This window comes from Telmatherina bonti (genome assembly GCF_933228915.1).
Source record: "Telmatherina bonti genome assembly, chromosome: 11".
In the NCBI taxonomy this organism is placed as follows: domain Eukaryota; kingdom Metazoa; phylum Chordata; class Actinopteri; order Atheriniformes; family Telmatherinidae; genus Telmatherina; species Telmatherina bonti.
This window is the reverse complement of record NC_136629.1, coordinates 12,581,472-12,596,004: the sequence shown is the minus strand read 5'-3', so window position 1 is coordinate 12,596,004 and position 14,533 is coordinate 12,581,472. Positions and strand designations below refer to the sequence as shown.

Here is a 14,533-nt window from a genome sequence, read left to right as displayed (position 1 = left end):
ACTTCAGAGTAACAGATCAGACCGACTGATCTGTGTTCAACTTTCACATTTTTATTCCTCTTACAGGTTTGTAGGTTTCCTCCTGTTGAGTGAATTTACTTCAGTTAAGTTTATTCTTATCAAATCCTTTCTGAAGTTAAAATCATGTTCAATTCACTCATGTCCATTTATTAAAACTGTGTTGTCAGTTCAGCGTCTCCATCCCAGTCTCAGCAGGAAGAAAGAATAAAAGTCAGGCGACTTCAGAGTTTGAAATTATCTTTATTAAGTAAATTCTACAAGTTTAGTATTGCTTTTTTAATCTTTTCTCTCTAAATTAGAATCTTTTGTAATAAGTACATTTAGAACCCTTCAATCAAGCTACACTCAGAGGAATACAAAAATATCACAGTACATTTTCTACAAAGTCAACTCCTCCTGTGAGGTCCAGAGCCAATCAGATGGGCTCTGAACACCACCAGCTGCCAAGACAGAGAGCATTAACATATCATGTAGTATCAGCACCAGGGTGAGAGCGAACCACACTGAAGAAAGGCGCCATTCACACACACCTGTGATGTCAGGTGAGAACTGGGAACCATGCATTACCAGGGCGTTTCCGAACCGCTGGAACCTGCTGGTTCAATCCGAGTGCTGCTGAGCGCAGCGAGGTGCTTGTTACCCAGCGCCTCTGCTGGGCCTGACGTCTGCTTCCTGTGGGCTCCGGTGCACTTGGCATGGGCTGATGCAGTCCAACTAAGCTGTGCTGGATGCTGTGAAGACCAGCTGTGTATGGAACTTCTGTCTTCACTCACTCTTTGGTCAAATTAAACTGCATGTCGTTTGATCTGGGATTTTTCTGTACCTGATAACTGTGGTTTCCTCTTTAAGATGCCCAGAAATCTCCTGTGAAGCAGAATATTTTCCCAAAAAACGCTGTTAAAATCTGTGGAACAAGGGAAGACAACTTGAGCTGAACTGTAGCATCTGCTTGGACAAAGCAAACCTTCGCAGTCGCGTTCCTTCGCAGGGTTGGAAACAAAAACATAAAAGATTCTTAATGATATCCCAGACCGGTGATGATCCAGCTGATGGAGCCTTTCGCGGTGGTCAGGTGACCGTTTGTCTTGGTCTGGAGTTTTGTTCATGTCATCCAGCTGGTCAAATAAAATGGAAGATAGGATCCCATATGACAACAGCACACCCGACACCCCCACACCGCTTTCCTCTCTGCATACAAGCTGAAGTCATTTACATGTATCAAAAGGGATTCAACAAAATGCTAAAAGATCCTCGATCATTCTCACAATAAAATGTCTCATATTAAATATGTTTTCTTTTCCCAAACTGCAAAACTTCACATCCGTGGTGACAAGCGTTTGATGACAGAGGGCTGGCAGCACCGACCACTCTGGACTGGAATGTTGCAGCATGAAAGCGACTCGCACTCGGCCGTCTCATTCTAAACCAAACTAAAATAACAAAACATAGAAAACACTGGAAATCAAGTGAGCACGATCCCTGTCAGTCTTCTGTTTAGGGGACGAGAAAGAAAAAGAGTACAGTGTTCTCATACACAAACAAAGCATCAGGAAAGTGACCTCTGAGTGGACCAACACATCAACAAGGGTTCTGTGGGTCAGGGATACCGAAGCTGATGGCAGCGAGAGTCCACACAGCCCTGACAGAGCATGACATCACGACTGCGTCTGGATCAGTGGAGCAGTGCTGGAGTCGGCGTGCTCTCCTTCAGGACGCTGCTCAGGGGGAGAAGGTTGCCATCTCCAGGGAGATGCGCTGCCACAGCTCCTTGGTCTGCTTCCCCCTCTTCAGGTTCTGCAGCACATCATTGAACTGCATCATGCCCACAGGCGTGAGGCAGAAAGCCCCTCGAGCGCTGCGGATGATGTTGACGAAGTCATCGTAGTCCGCAGGCGTCAGGTGGATGAGCCGATGGTGGATGTACTGCAGAGAGGGAACAGAACACGAGTGAACGTCCAGCCAACGCCAGAACCTGGAAAGCTACTCCAGCGGAGCGGATGCGTGTCCGCCAGCCCGTCTTCATCCCCGTAAACACTGACACGTTTAAATACAGGCTGGGTGGAGTTTAGAACTCAGTCTCACGTTATGTCCCACCATCATGAGCAAACAAGATTTCCAGATCCCCCCCCCCTCTCTGCTCCGGTTAGGGACAGAGCCCTCACGTATTTCTGAGGTGATCAAATGAATTAATCCTGCTTCAGACCCGTGGCAGGCTGCTTGAATTCTGAAACAAAATAGGCCGAGCTTGCAGTGCACAGACTCTTGCGTTGACCGGACTCGACCGTAAGCAGGATACCAGTTTAGCCCAGACTGGTCATCTTGTGTCGGTCCCAGAGCTGGTACGCAGAATCGATAACAACATGGAGAGGATGTCTGCTAGGATTGGTGGAAATTGACCCCCCCCCCCCCCCCCCCCCCCCCCCGATTCGGCTGTTTGGAGCTGCCAGCCTGAGATCGGCTATGGACTCAAGGCTGAGGGCAAATTGTTTTCCTCACCTGGAACCCAAACAACAATCATATCTGGATTCGGCTTCTCAACGGCCTTGGGCCGGCGCAACCCCCCCCCCCCCCGAGAACAGAAGAAGAGATGTTCATAGACGCTCTGTCCCCCCTCCTCAACCACCCCCGGTCCCCTCCCACATGACTCACCGCCTCCCTGGACTGTGTGTGTGTGTCTTGTCTGAGTTTGTGTTTAAGTGTATGAGGTTTTTTCCTTGTCTCTCCAGACTGCGTCATCTAGTGACGCGGCCCGGAGTTACATGACCTTTTGTCCCTCAACCCCTATGATCCTAATGTATCTCTGTTCTTATCTGTTATAAGGCGACGCCGCTAAAACTGGCTGTGGGGCCTAAGCTTCAGTTTGGTTCTGTAAACTTGTCATTAATGTTACATGTCTGTATGTCAAACCTTAGACGAGTTGGCTTGAACCTTGAATTTCCCCTCAGGGATGAATAAAGTATCTTTGATTTGATTGATTGATTAATTCAGTTTAATCGCTTCTTGTCCTCAGCAGCTGCACTACGGAAGTAGTTAGTAGTTTACAGATGTATGTGGGTTACAGACGTCACAGATTTCTGCACATAATGGTGTGAGTGCTGCACCTGCAGGTAGGCCTGTTGACAGCGCTGCACCAGCTGGTGGAAGGCTGGCGTTCTGAGGTGGGCGTGGATGTGGGCGGGGTTCAGCCTCTGCAGAGCCTCCATGATGATCTCCTGCAGGACAAACGGGCTGAGGACTCCCTTTGCTGCCCCGACACAGAACTGATAGACATAGTTCACTCCTGATGGGATGAAAGTGGAGAGGTGACGGTTAAAACAAAGCAGATGGTTCAGTCCAGTCCAGTTTACTACCAGCAGCAAACATCTCCATCCAGACGCTCCACACATGAACCTGAAGTCCAAACACACACGCTCCCCATTCTCATTGTGTTACGCAGTCACACCTCATTTCAGACATTATTGGAGGAAATTCCCAGTTAGTTGTGAGAGAACTCCACCCAGTTTGTCTCAGAGTAATTCGGCTGCTGAAATACTCCTTTTCAACCCATCGATGTTACCGACCTGTTGCTAGGTAACCTTGTTTGCTTTTCCAGCGTTTGTTACCCCGACAGCAACACGCCTCGAAAAAGCTGTTCCTCCACGTTTATCGTGTACAAACTATAAAAAGACTCAGAGGAATCTCTGTGTGCTTGGGGCGGGATGCAGGTGATGTTGGCGTCTGCAGGCAGCATTTCGTTAAAACCAACATGATTCTGTACTGGAAACCACTGCATGGACTCAGAAAGACTCCAGATATCAGTCTGTGAACACAGTTCTCCCTGAAATACACGTGAGATGTGATCCGGATCTAGAAACTGCTCCTCTGGACTGCGGCTCGTTTAAAGTGGTCTGAGATAAAAGCGGCTACACAAAGCTAAACATCAACCTGGAGCTACTTTTTAGACGCTCAGATTCCAGAACAGCTCCTGGTTTGTTTAGGCTCTACTGGGAATAAAACACGAACTGGTGCAATTTGGAAATCATCTAATACTGTTTTTATCTACATTTACACCTGGCTTTTTGGGATCCGCAGATACTTTAGGTCATATTAGTGGAAACCTTACACACGTGTGTATCCTGTACTTTTCTCTATCAGTGCTGGTGTTCCATTTCACCAAACTTAACCGAGTCACTCGAGTGGGTTGTTAATGTTTTATTGTTTTATACGAGACATATTACCTCCCCTCTGCTGTGCTCCAGTATGAGTGCATACAGATGTGCTCATATTTATTCATACCCTTTCATTAAAAAGGAAAAAAAAACAGCTGCCTGTAAAATAAGATGAAATTGACTAAAGTAATAATAACATTTTTTTTTTATGAAAATCATTACATTATTTTCTAATTCTAGTTCAATGGAAATATTTTTTTTAAAAAGCAAATAAATAAGATAATTTATTACATATTCCATCACTCATAAACTAATATTTAGTTGAACAATCCTTTAATGTTTCCGCTCCAGTCAGGTGTTTTCTGTTCCTCTCAGTCAGACTTCTGCACCTGTTGACAGGTATTTTGTCCCACTGTTCAACAGAAAAGTCTCTAATTTGTCCAGGACACATTTGTTTGTTTGGTTTTTTTTTTTCTTTCTTCAACTCAAATAAAAAAAACAGTGTCTTATATTATTAAATATATTTTTGCAAATTTATTGTTCCTTTTTTAAGTCTCCAGTTATTTGAGTGACTGTTGTAAATTCAGCCTTTTCTTTAATGAAAGGGGATGAAGACATATGAGCACAACTGTAACAAAATATTCTGTTTCCGTCAGCGTTCAGAATCTCACCACAATCCGAAACACTCACCGAGCTTTGCGGCGAGCCCTAACAGCCATTTGACGTCTTCGGTGTAAGGTGGGCTCCTGGAGAAGTTGTTAGGGTGGTCGTTGTGAGCCCTCCTGCCCAGCATCTCCAACGCCAGCATACCTTCACACAAAGTACCATCAGAGATGTGTTCAGTCAGCGCTATGAGAGCATAAGTTAAAGGAAAATACGAGGACATGACGCTCCTCACCAACTCTGTAGGCAGAGTGCAGGTAGTGCAGGCCCTGCTGGCTGATGGGCTGGCTATGCTGCTCATCCTCTGCAGGGAAAGGCGTGCTCACCAGGGAGGCAGGCTGCGAGGAGATGGCGGGCAGAGATGCAGCCTGTATGGCCTGGATGGTTGGGCTGGAGTGGACGCTGCCCACTGTAACACACACACACACACACACACACACACACACACACACACACACACACACACACACACACACACACACTGACTCCACAGTCCTTGGTACTGAACGGTTTAGCTGACAACCAGCACAGTACTGACCTGCTACTGTGGTGCTCAGGGGGAGGCCCGTCTCTGTGTGATAGGGATGGACGGCGATCTGAGTCATAGACGGGACCGGAACACCAGGGAAAGTGACGGCGGTAGCTGCCAGAGGAGGCTGAGGGCCGGTGGCCACTGAGAATGGAAACTGGGCTCCTATAAAGGCTGGATGCATTCCCTGAGGACACAAACACACACACACACACACCAGATCAGCTGAGGCAACCTGCACCGGCAAACCGTCATGCTGAACGAACCCAAGGACAAGTTCTGACCTGCGGATACGAAGCTCCGGTCACGGGGAAGACGGTGGGCCGAGGGACGTGCTGCAGAGGGTGGCCTAGGTACTGAGGGGTGCAGACGGTGGGGAGATGAGCCTGGATGGTGGTGTAGGGGTGGAGACCCTGGCTGTGGGGATGAGCCATGGCCTGCCCGGGTATGGCATGGGACTGGTACATTGTGGAGCCCACGGAGATGACGGGGACAACGGCTGCTGCGGTGACGGAGGCGGTGACCGCCGCCATCCCCGCAGACTCCATGTTGCCTCCGTTGTCAAGGACAATGCAGCTTGGATCTGGGGGCCTCCTGCCTGAACCCCCGTTGGCCCCGCAGCGCCCAGTGGTTTCCCGCTGCTGGCTGGAGCCCCCACCCACTGACTGCTCATACAGCCAGTACCACTGATGAGCCACCTCGAACAGAACCTCGGGGTACACACCTCCACCTTTAGCTGCTTCCTCCACAGCCATGCAGGCCTTCTCCAGCATCACGTTGTCCTGGTAACAACAGGAAAGACAGGGAAGGAAAATTTAGTCTCTTAAAAGTTTTAAATTTATATTGCAAGCTCATCTCATTTCCACTGAATCAAAGTGTATAATTAATTAGACAATGTCGTATTTGCATATTAAGCACAATATAATACATGAAAATGAAGGATGTTCTGCAGTGTCTGTTTTTATTAAAATGAGGTCAAAATCCCTGAGTTTGCTGTTCATGAGTGCAGGAGTTTAATCTGTGAAGGAAACCTGGACGCTTCATTCCTGCAGCTGCAGGTCAGATGTTTAACTCAGGCCTGAATGCTGATTAAATCTGATCCCATTTAAATGCAGGTAAAAGTCTGATCTGATTTCTTGAAGCACGACTCCAACTAAAGGATGGATGTTTCTGTTGGCCAAACAGCAAAGAGAAAAGCTGCTCTGATCCTGAAGGTCTGAACAGCAACATGAAGGGTTTGCAGGGGGACTGGAGTTACTTCCTCCGCACTGAAACCTATTTTCCAGATTTTTACACAACTAAAGCTTTGGGACTTAAACAATTCATGGAAAAAAAATGACACGACAACCTATTGAACCTATTCGGTCTCCAGCGTCATCACTCAGTCAGGATGTTTCATTTTGACTGCAGACCCCGTCACATCGTCATCATGGCACTTTGCAGATTTCCCAGTTGCAAAGTCCAGTTTTCTGGGGCAGCATGCCGTCCCACATACTGAGGAAACATCTCCTCAACACAGCTGGCCCAGGTTCAGATCCTAGCCTGTCATCCCAAGCGTGTCATCCTCCGCTCTCGCTGACCCCTTTCACGTTGAGATGATGTCAGATTAAGGCTTCTAGAGCCAAAAAAATTCTAAAAACAAGCTTCAGCCCAACATTTCTGACAGTAACAGAAACGACAAGACCGACTCGTCACTGACAAATTGTGAAGCAACAGCTTTAAGCCTTATGTGTGCTCACGCAGTTCTAAACCATGTTTCTCCTCTGCTGTGCTACTTCAGCTTCACAGGACAGAAATGAAGGAGGTTCTGAGCCTGTCTGGTTTTACACCCATCATGTTTACAGTCTGTTCTGGTTTTACACCCATCATGTTTACAGTCTGTTCTGGTTTTACACCCATCATGTTTACAGTCTGTTCTGGTTTTACACCCATCATGTTTACAGCCTGTTCTGGTTTTACACCCATCATGTTTACAGCCTGTTCTGGTTTTACACCCATCATGTTTACAGCCTGTTCTGGTTTTACACCCACCATGTTCACAGCCTGTTCTGGTTTTACACCCATCATGTTTACAGCCTGTTCTGGTTTTACACCCATCATGTTTACAGTCTGTTCTGGTTTTACACCCACCATGTTCACAGCCTGTTCTGGTTTTACACCCACCATGTTTACAGCCTGTTCTGGTTTTACACCCACCATGTTTACAGCCTGTTCTGGTTTTACACCCATCATGTTTACAGCCTGTTCTGGTTTTACACCCACCATGTTTACAGCCTGTTCTGGTTTTACACCCACCATGTTTACAGCCTGTTCTGGTTTTACACCCATCATGTTTACAGCCTGTTCTGGTTTTACACCCATCATGTTTACAGCCTGTTCTGGTTTTACACCCATCATGTTTACAGCCTGTTCTGGTTTTACACCCATCATGTTTACAGCCTGTTCTGGTTTTACACCCACCATGTTTACAGCCTGTTCTGGTTTTACACCCATCATGTTTACAGCCTGTTCTGGTTTTACACCCACCATGTTTACAGCCTGTTCTGGTTTTACACCCATCATGTTTACAGCCTGTTCTGGTTTTACACCCATCATGTTTACAGCCTGTTCTGGTTTTACACCCATCATGTTTACAGCCTGTTCTGGTTTTACACCCACCATGTTTACAGCCTGTTCTGGTTTTACACTCGTGTACAGTTCGTTCTGGTTTTACACCCATCATGTTTACAGTTCGTTCTGGTTTTACACCCACCATGTTTACAGTCTGTGTGTCTGATATGGGAAATCTTCAGGACACACAAATGTTTTCTCTCCATATCTACCCCTGGATGACATTAAAAAAAACCTATAAACTCTTCTGGACCTTGTAAAAACCCTGACAGACTGAACAGTGTGTTGGTCGACCAGTGTGTATAAGGCCCCAGATGCCCCCCACCCCTCTTCTCCACAGTACCTGCTCTTTGCACTGCACCAAGGCTCTCTGGATTTCATTTGGGTTTAGCGCGTGAGCATGAGGAAGACAGCTCAGAGCCAGTTCTGCTGCCGCCCGAACCATGTTCGGATCCCTGGCCCGAGATGCCCGGTCTGCCAGAGATGCCACCTCTGGGGGGGTTAGATGACCATCCCAACACTCCACCAAAATGTTAAGAGCAGCACTGCCGATCTCCATAGCTTGTCCTGGAAGAAGGCAGACAGGAAGAGAAGTGGATCAGTAGGGGAAAACAGACAAAACTACATTAAAACGTGTCTGAGCAGCTCCCACCAGTGATCCAGGACACATGAGACGAGTAGGTTCTGGACAGCCAGTTGGGCGACACAAAGTTGTGGAGTCCGAGGGCATACAGACCGATCTCGAAGGCACAGAGGTGGAGGTTTCTGTGGGGTCCCTGGTGACCGCCGCTAGCGGAGGGCTGAGTAAAAATGGAGGTGGAGGAGTTTCCTCCAGCTTTGATCAGGACCGTCTTGGCCAGCTCAAAGTAAAAGTGGGCCGCTGCCTCTGATGGCTGGTTGGGAACGTGGGGAGCATGACACTCTGGACGTCGTCCTTTGTATCTGAATGAAGGAAAAAGTAGAACATTTTAATTCACACCAAAGTATGGAGATACGCCTCATTCTGCACACGGCTACTGAGCTAGCAGGCCGCACAGCACAGACATGACAGGACCAGTGACTCCAGTAAGAAGAAAGGGGGGAGGATTATGCTCATACATTCATTCCAGCTGGTGTATGCATATCTTCCACTGTTGTCATGCTAAGCACTGCGAACACGCCGCTTGATGCTAACGCCAGCTCAGCTTGTTGGACATGATTCAGTCAGCAGCCAACAGAGCCTTTATCCTGATAGTGTTCACATCATAGCCGGGGTCTTTGACCCCGCTGACCTGACCTAAATGTGCCACTAGAGGGGCGAGCACTATTCCAACATAAAGCTGGGGTTTATGGACGAGCCACTACCACACCTGGGACAATCCCGTCACACTTCCCTGCTTCTGATGGCAGAATATCTTAGATATGAGCATTAAGACCTGCCGTGTGACTGAGCGTAGTCAGGACTAACCAACTCGCACTCGATGTGTTCTGTACTCGATGCTCCATCGCAGGCATCCTGATGTACTGTATGTGTGTGTGGTTCTCCAGCTGCAGATTGGAACACACTCCAGAGGGTTGTAAAGAACACAGAGAGTCCTCCTACCATCACTGGAAGACCTGTACAGGCCCCAATGCTTATAAAAGCCACAGAACATTGTCTTCCATCTCGCCCTGACTATGAACCGCTTGAACTGCGGCCCTCTGGAAGCTTAAATGCAGGACAAGCAGACTAAAGATCCGAGTAAAGCACTTTAAAACCATCTGCATCAGGGACTGTGTACATGTACACTACCAGTCAGAAGTCTGGACCCTTTTTCCCATTGGATTTAATGGGAAAGTGCGGTAGTGGACATGTGTATGCCTCCAGGATGTATAGGATGTGTGTGATCTGATTATTTATTACTGTGTTGTTTTTAATTTTTTAACCATGCATCTTAAAAGATAGCCTAGGATTTCTGCACCGAACCAGAACCTTCAACCAGACGGAGATGATCAGAGATGGGAGACTGCAGCGAGGCTTCTGGTGAGAATGATCATCAGAGATAATATGATTCCAGTTTTAACTTCTCTTCACTGGCGGCGGTGGGGGGATTACCTGCTGGTGTCGGTGCTCTTTGCTCTGGCCCCACCCCCTGCCCTGCGAGAGCCGCTGGAGGAGGAGGAGCCCAGCGAGTCAGACGATGAGCTGCTGATGCTGTCGCTGTCCTGGCCCCGCCCCCAAGACGCTGCTGCCCAGCTACCACGGAAGGGCCTCCTGCTGAGGGTGGGGGAGCTGTCTGAGGTGGTCTCTGGAGCGCTGCTGTCTATACTCGCCATACCTGTCAACAGCAGCATTCATGTCAAGCCATGTTGACTTTTCAGTTTCTCTATACAATAAAGAGCAACGCTGGAAGCTAAAAGCGGGGTTACAACGGCACAGTTCCATGTTTACCCGTGTGTTTCTTCTTCTGCCGGACAGGTGAGCCCCAGCAGCGCTGGCTGTATCCACAGCGAGCTCCCAGAGCCAGCCGACTGGGAACTGTGGCCTCCAGTTTAAATGGAGCGCTTTCGTTCTGCTGCTCGCCTGATAACTGAGGCCCATCTGAAACTAAAGAGACAGAAATTTTAAATGACACAGTAAACAAACAAACAAACATAGGCAAGGACAAAACTGTACTTCTCATGTATCAGGGCATCATCATACAACTGCATCCATCCTAACTGCTTCCACAAGGATGACGGGGGTCAGCATTCAGATCAGCTGCGATCGTAGAGAAGCAGCTCTTGCTGCTCTTCTGTTTGCGGGGGAGGTTGGGGGGGGGTGATAAGATAATCTCTAAACTATCCATCATTTTACAGTGAGAAATATTAGTCACATGGTAAAAACATCTCAGACAGCTGCCAATCATCACAGAGTGGAGATCCCAGCGAGTTCAGACCAGGATGAGACCATGGAAAAACCCGGAGCTACATCTCAGACTCTGCAGGCCTCAGCTCTACGTTAAATATTAAAGTTCTCGATGGCCCAATTAGAACAGGACTGAACAAGTACGGCTTGTTTAGAAGGGTTGCAGGAGAGCACAGTGAAGGCTTACAAAGCTGCATCTGAACCATAGACTGTCTATAAGGAGATGGACAGCGTGTCCGTGACGTCACCCATGAGTTTCTGAAGAGCTGAATTGAAGCTCGGTGGGCGGTTCCTACCGTCGCCATCTTGGCGCGTCATCTCTACCGGGAAATAAAAATATGGGCAAAGAGGTGGAGCTGAGAGGGGGCTGTGAGCGTCATGGTGGAAGACTGACATCGAGCGAACTCCGAGCTGCCTGTAGCTAAGAACTAAAACGGAGATAACAGGAGCTAACCAGCTAACGGAGGTAAACGGGCTAAAGCTAAGTCTCATTGTTAACCGGCTAAAAGCCGCGGTTGTTCTACATTCTTCTGACTTGAAGCAGGATATCGGGTACCTGTCAATCAAAAGGACACGTCCCTAAATATACAGAATTTCGAGATTAAATTACTTTTAAACAGGAGAGTTAGAAAAAAATTCACTCCCCCCACAGTTGTCATGAAGGTAAACCTGACCTATTAAACTGAAAATGGAGTTTTGAACCAGGCTGTGAACAGGTTTATTTCTGCTGTGAAGTTGGTCTTTTTAACATGGGAGTCTATGGGGATTTGCTCTGTTTTGCAGCCCCTAGTGGATGAAGGGGGAACTGCAGTTTTATGCACTTCCACATAGGCTTCACTTTTAACCGCTGGAGGTTGCCGCTTGATCTGAACAAACCATAAGACTCCTGGAACCGTGTCTTTTGGACATTTTAGACCAAAGTGGACATGCTTGGTCAGAATGCACAGAACAAACACAGCATATGCAGACAAACACCTCCTACCAGCAGGGGTGAGCGCATGGTGAGTCACTGAGTGGACTAATGAACTCCTCTGGATACTAAAGATGTAAGTCCAACTGTCCAGCTGCTTCAGCTTGGCTGAAACGTCCCAAACGCAGCAGCAGACATACAACAGAACCGCTGGAAAGGAAAAGACACGGTGCCGACGAGGTCCAAACGCCAACATGACTGAGGTGTTGTGGTGGGACTTTCAGAGATAATAAACTGAAGCAACGATGGAGAAGAGCAGAGCAAAATTCCTCCACAACCATGAGAGGGACTGATGACGCCATCCAGGGAACAGTTACTGCAGCTTCCAGCTGCTGAAGGAGCTGGAGCACGTTCTAACACCAGTTCTGATGAGTCTGATCTATAAAACATGAGAACTGATGGGGGGGGGGGTCTCACCGTGCTCCCTGGGCTCTGCAGTACTCTCCCCAGCAGTGCTCTTCTGTACTTGGTTCAGGTCGGCCTGAGTGGACACCTCCTCTCCAGCCAGCGCCACAGCCGAGGAGGAGCTTGAGGAAGAGGCAGCCAACGCGTTTGAGGATAAAGATGACTGGGTGTGTTTGGACACCCCCCCCGTGGCACCACCCACGCCTCCGTGGCCGGCACTGATGTGTTTGGATGGGCTGCGCTGACTGCCGGCCGCCGGCTTGCTGGAGTAGAAGGAGCTCAGAGTCTGGGGCTTGTGGGTCTGACTCTCCCGGTCCAACAACTTATCCAAAATCTGAGGAGAAAATAGGAGGGATTACTTTATTAACACATTCCTTATCTGACAATTACTTAAACACAGTTTTTTTCAAAGTTCACTGATCAGAAAATACACATGAAGGGAAAACGTGGCTGATCAGATGGAGGAGCTGAGAAGTCTTTCCCAACATGCTGCTCGTTTTACACAGTTACTACAGAAAGTTTTGCCACAACGTCTCTGTTTTACAGCATTTACTCTGATTGTTTATAAAGTTGCTGATAGAAGTGACTTTAGTGATTTCTGTCTGTTCCAGCAGGGAAACAGCTGGAGGCTTGAAGTGATGAGACGCTGTTCCCGCTGCGTTTACGAGCTTCAACGCTCGTTTATGCTACTTTTGCAAAGTAAACAGGTATGTTGGTTTAAAAAAAAAAAACCCACCTCACTCTTCTATGCTTTCTTTGCTCATGTTTACACTAGAGTTTCAATGCCTCTTTAATTCAAAATTAAAAATAAAAATATTAAAAAGGACCTTGTAAACACCTAATTCAGATTTAATTATCATTAAAATGATAATTCCATAAAAATTAATGATAACTGTTATTTTAAGTATTGTTTGAATGTCAGAACAAGGTCCTTTTTATATTTTTTATTTTTAATTCAGAATTAAAGAGGCATTGAAACTCTCATGGAAACATGACCAAATTATCATGAAAATGATCATTCCATATTAAACCTAAATCCAAAGTAAGTGCAGGTTTATTCTCATTTTAAGTCCGAACTGAATAATTTCTCCATCATGCACACATTCATTCTGCTTAAAATAATTCCAGCTTTCTGTGCACGCTCATTTCCTTTCTTCCTGTTGTAACGACGTACATATGCCATGCGGGTCTGTTGTCTCCCATCTCCTGCTCAGCCGATGAAAGCGGAGCTGTACGCCACCGTCAAGCTGCTGCTTCAAAACTAGAATTAAAATCAACGTGAAAACGGTGATTATGTGTTATTCCATGTTGTAGCGGAAAAGAAAGGAAGCAGGATCTGGAATTTGTAACGTTCCGATAGACGTAAATGTGCCACGTCCGTCCCTGTCCAATCAGAACCATTCCCAACCCGGGTTCTCAAGCAGAATCGAATAAAGATAATTAAACATGTCTACCACGGTAAACATCAATTTGGAATTACTACTTCCATGTAAACGCAAAGGAGAATATTTTAATTCAGAATAATTCATCCCGAAGTAAAAAACCAGAAAAATACTGCTATAAAATGATTTGATTATTTGTTGTAAGCATTTGTAAATATTAGATTTCTGTTCATATAGTAGCTTACTTTCCGTATTGATCTTTTCCCATAACGCCACATTTTGTAAATCACATTTCAGTAGTTTCCCAGGGTTGATGCTTATTTCATATTATTTAAAAACTTCACAGCAAATGGCTTTTTTTCTTCTTTTGTGTCAGCTGTCAAGGTCTGAATTGTTCCTCTACATCCCTATGAGGCCAAAGTGCCCACAAAGATACTTTACCTTCTTGAGTTTGCTCTGGTCGTCCTTATAGGTGATCATGAGCGCCAGAGCCAGGTCACCCTTCACTCGCCGAGTTCCTTCACAAAGCAAAGGATGCTCCGCCTCACTGACTGTGGTCTTCATGCCTGCGGACGAACAGAAACATGTATGACTGGACAGGTGATACTGAAAGCAGCATAAGCATCTGACACAAAATAACTGAAGAAGATATTCACCAAGTGCAGCAACGGCAGCCTCGAAGCCCAGCTCCTCGTCTCCGGGCATCTCGTTGTTTCGGTTGCGGCTCGGTGGACGGGAACCTGTTGGGGACACAACTGCACAAACAATATGGAGAAAGAAAAAAAGCGTTGTTACTTCTTTAGTTCGTCATTTTAAATATCATTAATATGATAATCCCATATTAATTCCACAGATCTGGAGTGTCTATAACTCATACAGTTGATGCAAAGATCCACATAAATCCCGTTTCACACACAAAAACTCCATATTTCACACAAC

The 14,533-nt window shown here is 46.8% G+C and overlaps 1 protein-coding gene across 1 annotated transcript in view; it reads right to left on the bottom strand.

Moving 5' to 3' along the window:
* Positions 1-330: 330 nt before the first annotated feature.
* Positions 331-14,533, bottom strand: part of zswim8 (zinc finger, SWIM-type containing 8) — a 50,681-nt gene continuing 36,478 nt past the window's right edge. The window contains exons 14-26 of the mRNA XM_079249291.1: positions 14,251-14,388; positions 14,036-14,160; positions 12,225-12,546; positions 10,382-10,537; positions 10,046-10,268; positions 8,624-8,913; positions 8,315-8,538; positions 5,646-6,143; positions 5,371-5,548; positions 5,068-5,241; positions 4,860-4,979; positions 3,123-3,301; positions 331-1,944 (exon numbers count right to left, since the gene is read on the bottom strand). Coding sequence (XP_079105417.1) covers positions 1,741-1,944; positions 3,123-3,301; positions 4,860-4,979; positions 5,068-5,241; positions 5,371-5,548; positions 5,646-6,143; positions 8,315-8,538; positions 8,624-8,913; positions 10,046-10,268; positions 10,382-10,537; positions 12,225-12,546; positions 14,036-14,160; positions 14,251-14,388 — 2,831 coding nt within the window. The 3' untranslated portion in view covers positions 331-1,740. The remainder of the gene's footprint in view (positions 1,945-3,122; positions 3,302-4,859; positions 4,980-5,067; positions 5,242-5,370; positions 5,549-5,645; positions 6,144-8,314; positions 8,539-8,623; positions 8,914-10,045; positions 10,269-10,381; positions 10,538-12,224; positions 12,547-14,035; positions 14,161-14,250; positions 14,389-14,533) is intronic.